Source organism: Ziziphus jujuba, chromosome 2, assembly GCF_031755915.1.
Source record: "Ziziphus jujuba cultivar Dongzao chromosome 2, ASM3175591v1".
Lineage (NCBI taxonomy): Eukaryota > Viridiplantae > Streptophyta > Magnoliopsida > Rosales > Rhamnaceae > Ziziphus > Ziziphus jujuba.
In genome coordinates this window covers 28,241,691-28,258,792 of record NC_083380.1, presented here as the reverse complement: position 1 = coordinate 28,258,792, position 17,102 = coordinate 28,241,691, and the positions used below count along the sequence as shown (strand labels likewise).

At 33.7% G+C, this 17,102-nt stretch overlaps 1 protein-coding gene across 1 annotated transcript; it reads right to left on the bottom strand.

The window, feature by feature from the left end:
* Positions 1-391: 391 nt before the first annotated feature.
* Positions 392-5,629, bottom strand: LOC107415641 (LRR receptor-like serine/threonine-protein kinase FEI 2). Its single transcript, XM_048473043.2, has 13 exons — positions 5,244-5,629; positions 4,817-4,952; positions 4,648-4,719; positions 4,479-4,550; positions 4,308-4,379; positions 3,957-4,028; positions 3,748-3,819; positions 3,123-3,229; positions 2,789-2,962; positions 2,372-2,704; positions 1,761-2,015; positions 1,033-1,166; positions 392-904 (listed from the first exon to the last, which is right to left on the bottom strand). The coding sequence occupies exons 1-13, from the start codon at positions 5,329-5,331 to the stop codon at positions 680-682; spliced, it is 1,812 nt and encodes a 603-aa protein (XP_048329000.1). The 5' UTR covers positions 5,332-5,629; the 3' UTR covers positions 392-679.
* Positions 5,630-17,102: the final 11,473 nt, after the last annotated feature.

The following is a 17,102-nucleotide window of genomic DNA, read 5'->3' as shown; positions in this document are numbered from 1 at the left end:
ATATGCATCATCTTGGTTCTCTCATATTTAAATCCTGGATAGAAGATAGTCCTAGTTGGTTGTTGAAAGTTTTAAAGGATGATGTATGCAATTGCACAATTTTTCATAGAATTATATTCAGTTTCCCTCCCAAAAACAAAAACAAAAAAAAACAAAAAAACAAAAGAAAGTTTTACATGTGAAGATATCAAAAAGTTATATCCAAAAAAAAGTGTTGGAAAAAAAGATGAAATATAAGGGGTTTTTTATTTTATAATTTTGAAAAATACAATAACATTTCTACAAGAATAACTAAAGAGAGGAGGTATCACTGTATTTTTTCTATTTAAAAATATTTAAAACTCAAAGTTTCAAAAAAAAAAAAAAAAAAAAAAAAAAAAAAAAAAAAAAAAGAAAAAGAAAAGACACAATTCCAAACTGGACATAATTCTTAGAAACATGTAGGGCTTCTCTATCATGGCATTCCCATTCCTTGGGGAGGGGAAAATAACCATATAAAAGCATTCAAAACAAACAGGTAGATGGACAACTTCAACATGCACATCCATATTGCCAAATAATGCAATTTGCTTCTAGCCAAAAAAAATAAAAACGAAAGAAAATTTACAGGCTCCCAAGAAGGGAAAAAAACATTCACAGCAGTGAATAATGCTATAATAGTAAGAGACTTCCATCACTCTTAACAACAATCTGAGTGGGACTCGTAAAAATCACTTGCGCATGGTGACATTGCCTCCTGCTCTAGCAACTGCAGTACCTGATTCATTGTTGGCCGGTCATCGGGATTTGCATCTGTACACCTTGCAGCTACTTCAAGAATTGCTTCCACAGTTTCTGCATCTGCATCTTTGCACCTTTTGTCTACTACATCTTCCAACCGATTTTCTTTCAATAGCGTGTTCATCTGCAAAAAATATGATCAAAATCTTAAGGGTTTTACAAAGCCAAAATATATGACATTTTTAACATGATTACCCCTGTATGCACACATGATCATGCAACAAAATAGAGAACTGTGAAGAGCTTGCTTACCCAACCAACAACATTTAAGCCCCTCTTTACAAAAGATGGGTCAGTAGGTCTCTTTCCAGTAACAAGCTCCAGCAGTAGGACTCCAAAGCTATATACATCTGACTTATCAGTGGCCCTACCACTTTGAAGATACTCTGCAATGTAGTTAAAGAAGAAAAGTGATAATTAAAGGACTAATGATTGGCTATGTACTGTAGGACATTCTTATTATATAAGATGGCCATTGTTCTTTTACGCCTCTACTTGATTTTATTATGACTGACACACACACATATATATATATATATATGCATTATTATTATTGTTCCTTCTTAAGCACATTTCTTTCCCATTGACTTTTTGCACCTAGCAACAATAAATTCATATCAATTTGATGTTACATGTTCAGAACCAAATGTCTTTGAAAAGTTCAAATCATATCAGTAAATCCAATTTCTTAAATGCATCCTTTACACACTTGGCTGAGTGGAAAGTAGGTACTACTTATCAAAGACTTTTTACTTTATCACACAAAAACCAAACATCCTTTATTTTCAATAAATCATTGGAGCATGTAAACGGCATAAATATTCTTCTTTTGAGTGAATCTAGGTAGAACAAGAATCCTGCAGTCCTAGGGTTGTTTCATGGCATATGTTATAAGATCATGACAAAGTGACCCTTTAATAGTTCAAGCATACTTGATTTCAAAAACCAATAAGGGAAAGAGCACATTAGAAAACACAAACCTGGTGCCAAATATCCAAAAGTGCCAGCAACAACAGTTGTGACATGGGCATCCTCATCAACCAAAATCTTTGCCAGACCAAAATCAGAGACATGAGGCTCCAAATTTTCATCAAGGAGAATGTTGCTGGATTTTATATCACGATGCACAATCTTTGGGCTGCAGTCATGGTGTAAGTATGATAATCCGCGGGCAGAACCAAGGGCTATTTTTAACCGAGCACTCCAGTTTAATGTTTGACCATCAGGCCCATGTTCTAAAGAACAGTAAACAAAAGAAGTATAGATTTCAAACTTCTGGAACTTCTGGACTTTAGAAGTCAGCTAATGCAATTGAAAATTTAGAACTTTAAACTTAGTATTAGATTACTATCCTTCTGATTTGGTTGGTAAAATTCACTTTATCCTTTTCTACTCTTTATTAATATCTTGAATTCCGAAAGAGATGTACTTATCAAAAATATTACTCTTATATGAGAGATAGAACAAAAATATGCTTCTCAAACAGACTTATTTCTACAGCTTATTTGTAGAAAGTAAAAGTTACAAGCCAAAAGTATAAATCCATTAGCATATCAATTATAAGCACTTTGAATCCAAAATTGAAACTTACCATGCAAGAAATCATCTAAACTGCCCATAGCCAGATAATCATAGATAAGAAGCCTAGATGCAGGGAGCCTGCAGTAACCTCGCAGGTTTACTAAGTTTATGTGCTTGATGCTGCCCAGGATCTCTAACTCCCTCTCAAAAACTTGATCTGACCCTTCACGACTTCTATCTATCTTTTTAACAGCAAATGTTCCACAATCATTCATAACCATCCGGTATACAGTACCAAACCCTCCTGAGCCAACAATATCCTCTTCATTAATTGACTCCAACTTTTCTATTATCTCAGATGAAGGGTATGGAAGATCGCCATGGAAAGTAATAAGTTTAGCACCTGTTGAAAAATTAAAGATTTAGAAGCAATGTAATTAAGATTGAAAACACTACATGTTTAAATTTGACAAAGCATCTGGCTTACTTGATTCTTGATCTACTTGTTTCTTGACTTCTGTGTATCTCTTAGCAGCTCTTTCTTTCTTTGATAGCAAACAAATCCAAAGGAAAGAAAGAATAACTACCAATGCAAGACCCATTGTGGACATTGCACCAATCATCACTCCTTTCATGTAATGAGAGGATCGCTTGGTAGGGACTGCAGATATTGCACAGTGAATACTTCCCAGTTAGCATGTTTACATTTCTAGATAAGAATTAGGTTCATGCACTTCTTTTTACAGAAGTACAGAGTAGCTAAATTTAGACCATTTGCTACCCAACTACTACGGAACCCAAAAAATGAAACTAAAACTTGCCTGCTGCTTCATCACTTGAGGCATGAGGTAGCACTGCTGGAAATCCTAGTGATGTCCGACAGGGCTTGTGCACTTGTTGACCACAAAGATCTAGATTGCCAGTAAACCTAGAAGATCAAGAAATATAATTAAGACTACGACCATTGGCATTGACCACTGAACTAAATCTCATTGTTTATTCCTTGCAAAATATACAACACCTTGCATTGCGGAACATTGTTTCATTTCTTAATTACAAGATGCATGCCTGTTACAGAATGTGCCACTATATGAATCACACACCGCTACTGAACAGGAAGGTATGGAATGGCAAGATGTGATATAAACAAGTTTCGTTTTTACAGTGGATACATAATATTGCAAGAAAAAAAAAAGGCACATGATGCTAATGTGCAAAGTAATACCCATATATTAACTTGCTGTTGCTCTACCATGAATGGCATGGCAAAGGATGATCCTGATCTCAATACACACATAAATACCTTGGTATTTGTCAAAAATGAAAGCCAGATATGAACAAATTAAGCAAGCAACTCATGGAAGACAAGGCTTAATAAGTCAAATTATGAATTTGTTCTAATATTTATTCTAGCAAACAACATACAGAGTTATGGAGAATACTTACGATTGGCTACTGAAAGTGCTTAAAACCCCTATGTCGGGAATCTCGCCAGAGAAAAAGTTAGTGGACAAGTTCCTACAAAAAAATAGCAAAAAAAAAAAAAAAAAGAAAAATGGAAAAAATGCAGTTAAACACCATTAACGTTCCTAATTATAGCATATAATTGATATTACAAAGATCTATTCAGTGAGATAGTTATCATGTAAGCTTACAGAGACTGAAGTCGTGTGAGACGGCCAATAGAAGAAGGTATAGCGCCCTTGAGTAAATTGCTTGATAAATCCCTACATGTTTACATTCATGTCAATATTACAAACATAAAAACCCGTAATAATAACTTCCATGTCAATAATACAAACATAAAAACCCGTAATAATAACTTCCAATTCGAATTGAATACTCATTCAAATTTAAATACATAATTCCCGCCCGCCAACACTATTGAGTTGTTACCTAATCATTTTAACCAGAAGTTTAAACTATTCAGCATTCATTGAAGACCCACTGACCAAAAAGGACACCCCAATAAAACAAAATAATAATAACAAAAGAAAGAAACTTACAATATGGTGAGATGAGAAAGGTTTCCAATATCTGATGGTATACCTCCTTGGAGATAATTAGCTCTCAAATATCTGCATGGTTGGTCAAATAAAGTATGTGATACCCATTTCTTTTAGATAACAACCATGCAAAATACCAGAGAAGCAGGATATATCACTAATTTCACTTACAAGGCCCTTAGATCTGTACAGTTGGTAATTTCATTAGGAATGTATCCATGCAAGCTGTTCTGGTGAAGTGCCCTGTTCAGATTGATAAATGGTAAAAGCACAGTTCATTACAATCAGATTTTTCCTCTCATTCTTTTCAGAAATTTTCGAAAGTTGGTGTTTTACTCACAGTCTCTGTAATCTACTGAGTTTACCAATGCTGGGAGATATAGTCCCTCCTAGTTGCAAGTACGGCAGGTTACTGCAAAAAACCCCAATAGTAGTAGTGAATGAGCTTTAGGAGTAGATTAAATATTGCATCTAAAAGTATGCAAATGAAGAAAATCGGTAAGACATACATAGAGCGGACTCGTTGATCCTGGGGATAACAGGAAATGCCAGTCCAGTTGCATGGAGATTCATCAGAAGCTACCCAGTTGCTGAGCAAGTTCTTACTGTCATTCAAAGTGCTTTTTATTTCCAACAATGTAAGACCTGATTCATACATTATAATCAGCAAAAATTTAAAAAAATAAAATCAAAAATCAAAAACCCCATTTGTTCGCTTAAAGATTGTGAAGAAAAATGGAAAAAATAAATAAAAAAATTTATCCAACCCTACGAACTATTTGACCTAGTTAAAAGTTTTTTATTTTTTAAGTGTCAACCATAAAGATAAGTGAAAAATGTTTCAATCCAACATTTCCTTGGTTCTTTTTCACAGCCGTTTTCTCGGTAAACAAACAGACAAGTAATAGGGAAAATAATAAATAACTGAAACCTTACCATCTTCAGTGAGAGCAAAAGAACAAGGGCTGAAAAAGATTACAACTGAAATCAGCGAGAAAACCCAAACCCAGAAACCCATTTCCATTCACTACCAAGAATGGGTGTGCTAAATTTTTTTATCTTTGGGCACTCTTACTCACTAAGTCACTACTCACTACAAAGTGACAGAGATTCATTCAGTCTTCAGAGAAAAAGAGAGAGAAAGAGAGATTAAACAATGAAGAAATGAGTGGGTAGAGAAAGAGTGAGATGTTAGTTATGATGCTAGTGGGGGGCATTACCATGATTAATCTAACAATAATAATTCAAAGCACGAAGAGAGAGAGAGAGAGAGAGGGAAGGGGTTGCTTTTCCCATAATTTATAAGCAGAAACCAGAGACAGACTTTTGAATTTGTATGGAAAGTTGTGCAGAAAAAAAAAGCAGCGGTAGCCGTTGTCAAAAATGTGTTTGATTCAAAATTTGGACTTCTTTCTCCATCTCCACTCTTTCATCTACAATCTCTCGTAGCTACTCGCTTTGTTTAAACACCACGTGTCCTTTTTAATGTGGTACAAGAAATCTTCATGTTTTTTTATTTATTATATCACCATCTTAAAATCTTTTTGATTATGCGAAATAACATCATTATTTATATGGAACTAAACATAAATTCATAAGTTTCTAAAAGTACAGCATAACTAATTTGATAGTGAAAATTCACCAAAACAAACTAATTGATAGTTAGACTTTTTTGTCCATATTGGTTTGGTTAGAAAGAAAATCATCTTAAAACATAATGAATCAAGTTTTTATTACCTAATTGGATTTTTATCTTTTTATTCTAGGTAAGTTTGGGTATAGCTGGGTTTGGTTTTGAGCTTAACCAAGAAAATAATGATGGCTTTGACACACTCAAACTCTCTTACTTAGGAAATTAGACTACCTTAATTTGCTGATTAAATATTTGGTGGATAATACAGGCCGAGTACATAGATGGATCATGCAACTTTCTGCAATCTGCAAAGTAACATTTTACACATTGTTTTTTTGTTTTGTTTTGTTTTTTTTTTAACAAAACAACAAAAAAGAGATTGTAATTAAATAATATAATATGTATGTATGTATGTATATGTATACTTATTTAAAAAAAAAGAAAAAAAAAAGTATAAGATGCAGAGGTGGCAGGGGGCAGAGGGACCTTGATATGTTGTTGTTTCTTTCCCTAACATTGGAAAAAGTACCCTTCACTTCCTAAAAAAGAGAGGTACCCTTTTAAATGCTTTCTTGGTTGAACTTCGTAGTTCGTGAAATTTTGAATTTGCAAATTGCATGGGTACAAGTCTACAGCCCATTGTTCATTATGTCTACGTGGCAGTTCTTATTGGTTATAATGCTGACTAAGCAGGTCACGTGGATAGCCAGGTCACGTGGCTGGTACCACCCTTTCATACAAATTTCTCTCGTGTGATTGGTAGTGCTGACTAGATGTTCAGGCCATGCACTGTGGCTGGTGAATTCCTCACAAATTGTATTACAAGCAAAGGGCTTCTTTTTTATTTTTTATTTTTTATTTTATTTTTGTAAATTGTATTACAAGACAAGGTTTCATGTGTAATTGTCATATTAATTGATGACATAAAATATAATCGAACACTGGTAGATTATTTTATAGTATTTACATGTCATGTTTTAACATTGCACATTGCACAAGATTATATATCGCTCATTTTATATGGTACATGATTGTTGAAAATTATACTGATGACATGGTTATATGTAATAACTTTGATTTACTGTATTGCACTTTCTCTTTCTTTTCTTTTTTTAACTTAAACTGGGCCTACTATGGATGTGGCGTGCCTGCCTGCCAGCGGTCGATGTTGATCGAGATGAGGTTGACATGGGCTCTAACATGGTCTGCTGTGGTTTTTGTAATCAAAGGGCCAAATCATAGTAGCAAGTTCACATTTTTTTTTTTCCATCAATATGTGGTTTTGTAGACAATGACATTTGGCAACTTTTTTTTTATAAATCAGTGACTTATATTAAGTTTTACCCAAAAAAAACAAATGACCTGGATTAAGTTATTGAGCCCCACCACGAAAAAGTGCCCCAAAAAAAAAAAAAAAAAAAAAAAGGCTATGTAGCCCCCAAAAGAAAAGCCCACTTTGAAGCTAGTAGCTAATGAAAATAGTTCTTCTATAGTAGATCAAAGATATGAGATGGAAAGGATAAAAAAGTTGATGAAAACAAGCAAGAAGAGATCAAAACAAATTTATAAAATCCCGAACTTACAACTTCATAGAAAAGTAATTGAACAAAATAATTATACAAATCAAAGTATTATTACAATAGACAAACAATTAGATAAAATAGAAATCAAAATTGATAATTCTTCTAAAGAAGAAATTAAACCACAATCACTTATAAAATTTTCAGATATTACAAAAATTCCAACCCTTCCAAATAAAACAAATCAATTCAATCAACTCTTAAAAGAATTACAATTAAAAACTTGAACTTTCAAAAATGAAGCCTCCTCTTCAAATCTTACTACTATTAAAAATCAAAATTCATCTGATACATAATCAAATCAATTTTCATTAGAAAATTCATCTGATACAAAATCAAATCAATCTTCATTAAATAATCATCTTAATAGACTTAAAAATCAAAAACCACGATTTAATACCTTTAAACAATGGAATACTAAACCCTTACCTCCAGAATTTCAGGAATCAAATCCTAAAAATCAATTCTCTATCAGTTTTGATAAATTATACGAATGGAATATAGATGGATTAAAAGAACAAGAAATATTAAACAAATTACATCACATGTCCATGGTTGCTAATAGTTATTTCACTAATCAAAGCCTTCTCCAACCTGAAATTATTGAATTATTAGTCATAGGTTTTACTGGTACTTTACATTACTGGTGGAAAAAACATTTAACAAGTTAATCTAAATCAGAAATCATTTATGCTAATAAATTAGATAAAAAAGGATTTCCAATATTTAATGAATCAATAGGTCAAGGTGTCCCAGATGGTGTCAACACCTTGTTAGCCACAATAATCAGACATTTTATAGGAACCCCTACAACTGTCACAGAACGCATCCATAGTCAATTAATCAATTTACATTGTCTAACCCTTAGTGATTTCGAATGGTATGTACAAACATTTACCACCAAAATTATGATGAGAGACGATAGTAATCAACCATTTTGGAAAGAAAAAATTATTAATGGTTTATCCCAATTATTTGCTAGAAAAATCATAAATGTCTTTAAATAATGATAATGGTCATATAGACTACGATTCATTAACTTATGGAGATATAGTTTCAATAATAAAAAAAAAAAGATTAAAAATGTGTACTGATATGAAAATAGAAAATCAACTAAATAATGATAAAAGAAAAACTAAATACGAATTAGGAAACTTTTGTCAACAATATGGTCTATCTACGATAGCACCCTCTAGGAGAAACACAATAAATAAAAAAATCACATAAGAAAACTTTTCGAAATAATAAATATTCAAATCATAAAACTTATTACAAAACCAATAAGTTTAATAAACACAATTCTGACAAATTCTACAAATCAAATAAACATAAAAAAATTTAAAAGACAAAACTAAAATCAAATGTTTTAAATGCAATAAATTTGGTCACTTTGCAAACAAATGCAAAGTTAAGCAAACTATCAAACAATTAGAAATTCCAAAATATCAAAAACAAAACTTAATCAATATTTTAGGAATTCACAACACATATAGTAAACATAGCGAAAATAACATTTACACTGAATCAAGTTCTGACGAATCAAGTATTCACTTTGAATCTACTAGTGACACAAATAATCCTAATATTACTTTAGGATATTTAGATGCCTGTTGTCTTGATACCTGTTGCAATAAATCAGTTAATGTCTTAACCAATTTTACTGAAGATGAAGATATAATCTTAGAATTACTTAGCAAATTAGAAAATCCTGATGAAAGGATAGAATACATGAAAAAATACAAAACGATCATAACTGATAATCACAAAGCAACAAATCAGCTTAATAAAAGTACTAAAAAAATCTGTTTAACAGAAACCTTACAAAATTTTAATAAATCAAAAAATAAACACATAACTATTCAAGATCTACAATCAAAGATTAAAACAATTAAGTCCGAAATTAAGGAATTAAAATTAGAAAATCATTTAATTAAACACCAATTACAATTTATTCAAGAAAAACCCCAAAAACTTACTCTTAATCAACTTGAAGAACGGGAAAAAGGATCTTCCCATGATAATTGTTTAGTTTCCATTCAAAAAATCAAACTTAGAAAATGGCACATAAAAATCACAATAATTATTAAAGATTTTCAACTCACCACAATCGCTCTTTTAGATTCAGGTGCAGACTTAAATTATGTCCAAGAAAGTCTCATACCTAGTCAATATTATACAAAAACTAAAGAAAGATTAAACTCCGCTAACGGAAGTAAAATGGATTTACAATACAAAATTAATCATGCACATATTTGTCATAATAAAATTTGTTTCAAAACATCGTTTGTCCTTGTTAGAAACATGACAGATCAAGTTATTTTAGGTATTCCCTTTATCTCTTTTTTATACCCCTTTACCATAGAAAATGATGGAATAATTAGTCACCCCTTAGGTGAAAAGGTCAAATTTGATTTCTTACTCCAATCAAATAATGTTCAGATCCTACAAGATCAATCCATTTCCAAAACACTTAATCAAATCCAAACTAATCGTCTTCTTTCCCCTTCCCTTCCTTGTTTTTTCTATCCTACCTTATTTTCCCGTTTCCAATCTTTTACTCATATTTTCAAACAATTAAAATTTTATTTCCTACTATATGTAAAATTTTTCATATTTTCAAAATATCTTTTCTCTAATCATTTTCATTACAGCATGTCTCGCCCACTTGATTACATGATAATCAACAACAATTCTGTTCCAATTTGGAGTGGAGAAATTGAAGAAAAGAATTTTCCAACCCAATTTGAATTAGATATTCCCCAAAGAATCTTAATCAACTTTGTGTGGAATACTGCACAATTTGAATCCACAGATCAAAAATTAGATTTTATTCATGCCTTAAATAACCTTTGCTTTTATTTACAATCGCTTCGCCAAAAGCCCGATAGTCAATATTTCTCCCATTATATTATATTCAATGGCCCAAACCATAGCCTTTACAAAACCTGGTCCCAAATAGCTCATGAAATCGCTGGTCACATCAATACCCAATATAGAGGTTATTATAGCCTCAGGGAAGCCCTTGAAATCACCTACCGAGAGATAGGTCCCCAAACCTTTATTCATCTATGGATCAGAATGGACCCAGAGTTCTCCAAAACACTCCGCCTTGTCCAAAAAATCACCTCTAATCAAGCCTCCAGTTCACAATCTACCCATCAGATGCAACAATCCCATTCTCCTCCAATCAATGCTCTTGTTAATCCACATAATCAATATGCTCATGTTACCCCACACCAGATCCCATTTGGCCTTCTTCACAATCCATATTTACACCACTCCTTGGATGCCCAAGTCAATCAACTCCAGCATGAAAAAAGATGTCTAGAACACCAAATTCAAATCTTACTTCATAACAATGCCATTCACCAAATCCACATCAATCACCTCCAAAAAGAATTAGATTATTGGACTAAAAAACAATAGCTACCTCCAAATCAAACCCAAGGTTCAACCACTCGTACCCCTTGTTTTTCCCGACTCCCAATCAAATCTCACACCTTACCATGGAATCCTGCCTATATCTTTTTCTATCCAAATCAATGGTTACAACAAGCTGGCTTGCTCAGTGAAATCATATCCCACATCTGGAAAATCAAAAAGAAACAATTCTATGAAGAATTTAGCTTTCTCCAACGAATGCTCATCTCATTCGTGGAATCACCCCATACTTATCCCCACAGGATGTATGTATATGCTGAAGCTGCCTTACACCCCTCTAATAAAAAATGTACTATATGTGATCCTGCTACAATTCCACTTGATCACATCGGATGCAAACATGAAATCAGTTATGCCATCCATCGAGTTAGACTGTATGCCCCAACCTTTCACAATTTCATATTTCAAGGTGAGACAATGACATGGGCCAAATTATTCGATTGGGGATTAATTGGCACCATCCTATTCACCCACACAAATCAAGCTCAGAATTGTCCCAAATTATTAAAAATGGCCATCACCTGTCTCTTCTTACCTCACCATTCTAGTCCCCTTAAACAATGGTATATTGCTGTTCACATCACATCCACACCTCCCCAATGGATTCATGGATGGGAGCCAGCAAGACACCTGATCACTTTTTAAAAATCAAAATATGCCAATAATCACCTCAAATAAGATCAAGAAGTCCGCAGATGCTCTGCCCCTTTTACAAAACAATTACACCATTGGAGAGTTGCTGTCTTTAGTGATAATTTTAATCTCCAAGGAATTAATCAAAAATATTTCCTAGCTAAAGAAAATCAATATACAAAACTATATATTCATACTAGTTTCAGATATGTCTGGAATGATGTCTTTGTTTCTTTTCACTACAAGACCATGTATCCAAGCCTTGGTCCTGTTTATCACAAGATATTCAAAAAACACAAAATTATCAATACTGAAAACAATCAAGAATCAGATGAATACCTAGAATTTGATCAAGACGAAGATGATGCCTATCAGTTTGGAGATGCAGGAGCTTTCAAACTCACCAACATAATGGAAGGCTGAATCATAATCAAACATCAGGAATTTCTGACAGTGTAGAGTTACTTTCAGTAGATTAGGGCTAAGGGTTGACAACCTTCATCGAAGTTATAACCCGAAGTTTTTAGATTTAGAGTTAAGACTTTTAGTATGCATGGATCTATTAAAATGACTGGAAAATTTGGGTAACAGTCAAAATGAACAAGACCATTACATAAACTGGTTTCTACGGCTCCAAAGACACCTTCATTAAAGTTTTTAAAACTAGCGTCTCTAAGACATAGTAGTATAGATGAATTGGTTCCTAATTTTGTAAGAGGTTTGATTCCATTTTGAACTAATCTTATGTGTAGGAAATGGTGACCATGTTGTATATGTTTTTTAATGTTATCTTTATTGATTAGTTGGCAGGTTTCATGATCTTTGTTGATTGTGTAAACTTGTTCAACTGTTTTAATATGTGATTCACTTTTAAATGAAGATAAAGACCAAGTTTTATGATGATAAATTTCACTAGGTGAAACTGAAGGAATATTCCAGTCGGGATTGATTGATTCATTAGAAGGAAAACTATAATGTTCTTCATTGATTATGTCTGGTATTTGGTTTCTATTAAGTGATGATAAGTAAACAAGAAACTGAATTGATTAAGCAGATATAACACTCTATGGGTGCTAAAAAAAAAGTAGCAAGATACAGATCGAAACACTTATGGCTCTAATACCAACAAAAGGCTAAGGGATAATAGAGAGTGTTAAGAGAAGATTGAAATATATGATAAAAGCAGAGTAGAAGTAAAAAATGAGCGGAAGTAAATGAAAGTAAATAGATGAGGCGGCAAGGCTAGCCAAAAACAATTAATTAAATAAGTATAAAATTATAGAATATATTGAAAGCGGTAGAACCAGCCAAGCAATATAGCTTAAAATAAATGATTAAAATAAATAATTGAAAATAATTAAATGTAAATGCTTACTTGATTATACTGGAGTACCACAAATTAGTATCTCAGTTGATTACAAAGCACTCAAATATTTGATTACAACTGATTATGAGAAGAAGAAGAAGAGAAGGAAATCTACCAAGAAAACAACTCTAATCTCAACTCTTGATTCAACTCCTCCAAAATGTGGTGGTGAGGCTCCTTTATATAGGCAAAGGAGGACTTGGTTGAATAAGTGGTGCTCTTGTTGATCTCATGATTGTGTCGGTGAACAGTGTCTTTAAACAATATTTTGCTTTTCGGTGCCTTTACTATTCATGAACAGTGATTGAATAGTAACTCTCGTGATCTACTTTTGTAAGTGTAATTCTGAAAGTAACTCTGTACTGTCAGAGATTCCTGATGTTGATTATGACCCATCCTTCCATCATGTTGGTTTTAGGGTTTTATGCGTGATTTTAGTCAGATCCTAGATCATATGGATCTTAACTATCTTGATAATTGGCCCATCATGAGAAAGATCCAGGAATATTTTTTGATTGGGAGCTAGTGGATTTTGCTTTGAGCTCACTAGAGGCCTCATCAGATGTGTTGAAATCATCTGATAATTGATCTACTTCTTCAATTAATTTTTGAATATGTGCAAGCATGTCCTTTTTTGAGCGAGTTGATTTTCTAGAACTCTAACTGGAAGATGATTTGATAGTCTTAGGGGGAGAGATAGGGAATTCATCCATAACCATTTTATGAGTACGGGTTGAGTTCCATTTGTCCCACCATTTGATTGAGCGTATGCGGTAAATAATATCTTGTTCTTGTGGTACTGCCATTTGAAAATCCAAGAAACTTTGTATTTGGACATAAAAATAAGTTCTATAGGAAAGCCACTTTTTTGATAGGTGATTTTATAATGTTTAGAAAAGTGGGTGATTAAATGTTGGATTTGTGGTGGGAGATGTTCTTTGACTGGGCCATGATCACACCACCAATGAAAAACCAACTAAGGAAATTTCGTTGGAATTTGGAATCCCAGCTGATAAATCAGGAATGAGAAAACGATTCATTTTGATGCAAAAAGATGTAATCCCAAGCATTAATATAATCATAAATAGTTGTATAAATAGGGAATCATATCAACATCACCAGGGTAAGGGATTTTTTTGGATTGATAAGGAGGGTGATTCCATTTTTCAAGAGTAAGGATTTTGTGGATCCAAAATTTATGAGAAATGATTGTTTTGTTGTCATTTTTATCTAAGAGAGGAGTAATAGTAACTGATTGGGTGGACTAGAGAATAGCAGTATAATATTTGAGGTTTTTGTTGGGTAATTTTTTAATAAAATGGAAATAAGGAGGAAAGAATTGATTAATAATGTGGGGAATTGTGGGAAGCTTGCAAAGGGAAGGTCCAACATAAAATTAAAGATTGCGAGTAATATCAAAATAGGGAGATGATTTTGCTTGAGTTTGATTAATTGGGATGAATGGTTGGCTTGGAACCAAACTGTATGGATTATAAGATTTGACAAGGGTTTTTGGTAATTGATTTGACTTATTGGAATGGGTTGAGATAAGTAGGTAGAGTCAGTGGGAATTAAGGTCTGATCGTGAGTTGATTGAGTTTGTTCTGTTTTGGGAGGATTTGGGTTTGGAAGAGGGGTAGATGACCCCTTTTTGCGAGGTATGATTATGCCTCGGGTGATAAACATTTCCCTGCAGAAATTCACGGGTTAAGAAATCAGGAATGCAATTTTGATTACCTTTGATGTATGCAATTTCAAAATCAAAAATACTTAATATAGCTTGCCATCGGGCAAAAATCTGTTTTGATGTAATATTTTGAATATCTTTTTCTAAAACGTATTTGGCACTTTGGCAATCAATACGCACAAAAATTTTTTGATAAAGTAAATCATCTTGAAATTTGGATATACTGTTGAGTTGTAGATGAGCTGTAAATAAATTAGGTGATTAGTTGAAATCCCTTTAATTAAGGGATTTGGTGAATATATATTTAGGATTGAGTTATTTTCTTATTATGAGTTAGTTTCCTTTTTTTTCTTCTTGTAATTTGTTATATATTACCATGTACTATCAATATGAAAATTAAGGAATTATTTTCCCTCATTCACTTCTATTTCTCTTCATGGTATCAGAGCCTAGGTTAAACCTATCGGTGGATAGTGCTTACGTACATACAATAATCTCTACGCGAACAGTAACCGACGTGAACAATGCTTCGCATGAACAGTACTCTTTACTTGAACAGTATCTACGTAAACCTAGGTTTTTTGTTTTCCTGGGTTCCTTCTCTTATTTATTTATTTTTTTTTTGTTTTTTTCAGCCTTCATCGCTGAGTTCCTTCTTTTACATACTCCAGCCTTCATTGCTGGTACTTCCTTTATCTTCTGTGGAATTTTTTTTTATTTCCATTCCCAATGGAAACTTCTGCCTCTAGCACCCTTAGCAATCCTAACTCATCTGAAGAATACAACTCTGTTCAGAAAATTGGAGAATTACAGAATATACGGACATCCAACAGGCTTAATGGGAAGAATTACCTCAAACGGTCCCAAATTGTTCGCACATACCTAAAGGGCAAAGGGAGACTTGGTCATCTACTTGGAACAGGACCAGCAAAAGAGGATCCAACCTTCGAAGAATGGGACGAGGAAGACTCTATGATTATGTCCTGGTTGTGGGACTCCATGGAACCAACAATCAGTGACACTTGTATGTTTTTTACCACTGCAAAGGAAATTTGGGACTGCCTTCATCGCACATACTCAAAAGCTCGTAATACCGCCCAAGTATATGAGATCAAAGTCAAAGCTATGGCCACTAAGCAAGGAGACAAATCTGTTACAGAATATGTAAATCTTTTGCAAAATCTGTGGCAGGAACTAGATTATTACCAAGTGATTGAGATGAAGTGTCATGAAGATGCTGTCAGCTTGAAGAATTTTATTGAAAAAGATCGGGTGTATGATTTTTTGGCTGGATTGAATCCTGAATTTGATCAGGTCAGGATCCAAATCATTGGCAAGGACTGCACACCATCTCTAGAAGAGACAATCTCATTAATCCGAGCTGAAGAAAGTCGAAGAAGTGTTATGTTAGAACCACAAACCATGGAAGGGTCAGCCCTAGCTGCGAAAACAGATCATCAAGACAAAGAAAAAGGTGATCTGCCTAAATTCCCGGGTAGAGAGAACAAGGATACTCTCTGGTGCAACTACTGCAAGAAACCGAGGCACACCAAGGAGATGTGTTGGAAACTACATGGAAAGCCACCAAGCCGAGAGTGGGGAAAACGTTGGGGGCAGCAAAGACCTCAGGCACACATGACAGAACAACCCAAATCTGAAGAAAATTCAGCAATAGGAGGGCTTAATAGTGAACTTGAGAAGCTAAGAGGCTTGCTAGGATCTCTTGACAAACCTGTTGGAACTTGTTCATTGGCTCTCTCAGGTAAACCTTCACTTCCTTTTTGCATGAGTGCCTCAGATAAATTTTTCAGTAATTCATGGATAATAGACTCCGGTGCCACAGACCATATGACCCCTACATCTCAATTTTTTCACACCTATACCCCAAGCCCAAGTAACAAGAAAATTATAGTGGCCAATGGATCTTTAGCTACTGTTGCAGGATTCGGCGACATACACATCACACCTACTCTTATTCTTAAAAATGTCCTTCATGTACCAAAATTGTCAGCCAACCTTGTTTCCATTCAAAAGCTTACTCGTGACCTTAAATGTTATGCTATTTTTTCCCTTTCTTATTGTGTTTTTCAGGATCAGGGCTCGAGGAGGAGGATTGGACTTGTTAAGGAAATAAGCGACCTTTACTACCTTGAATCATCTCAGAATATTAGGACACCTTTATCTTTATCTTTTTTCAGTTCTTCAAATAAAGAAACCATGTGGTTGTATCACCGACGTCTTGGTCATCCATCTTTTAGGATTTTAAAAGTCATGTTTCCTCATTTGTTTCTAGGATTAGATATTTCTGAGTTTCATTGTGATATTTGCGAATTAGCAAAACATACTCATGTATCTTTTCCTATTAGTAATAAAAGAAGTCCTTATCCTTTCCATTTGATTCACAGTGACATATGGGGTCCTTCTACCATACCTAATGTTTCTGAGGCTCGTTGGT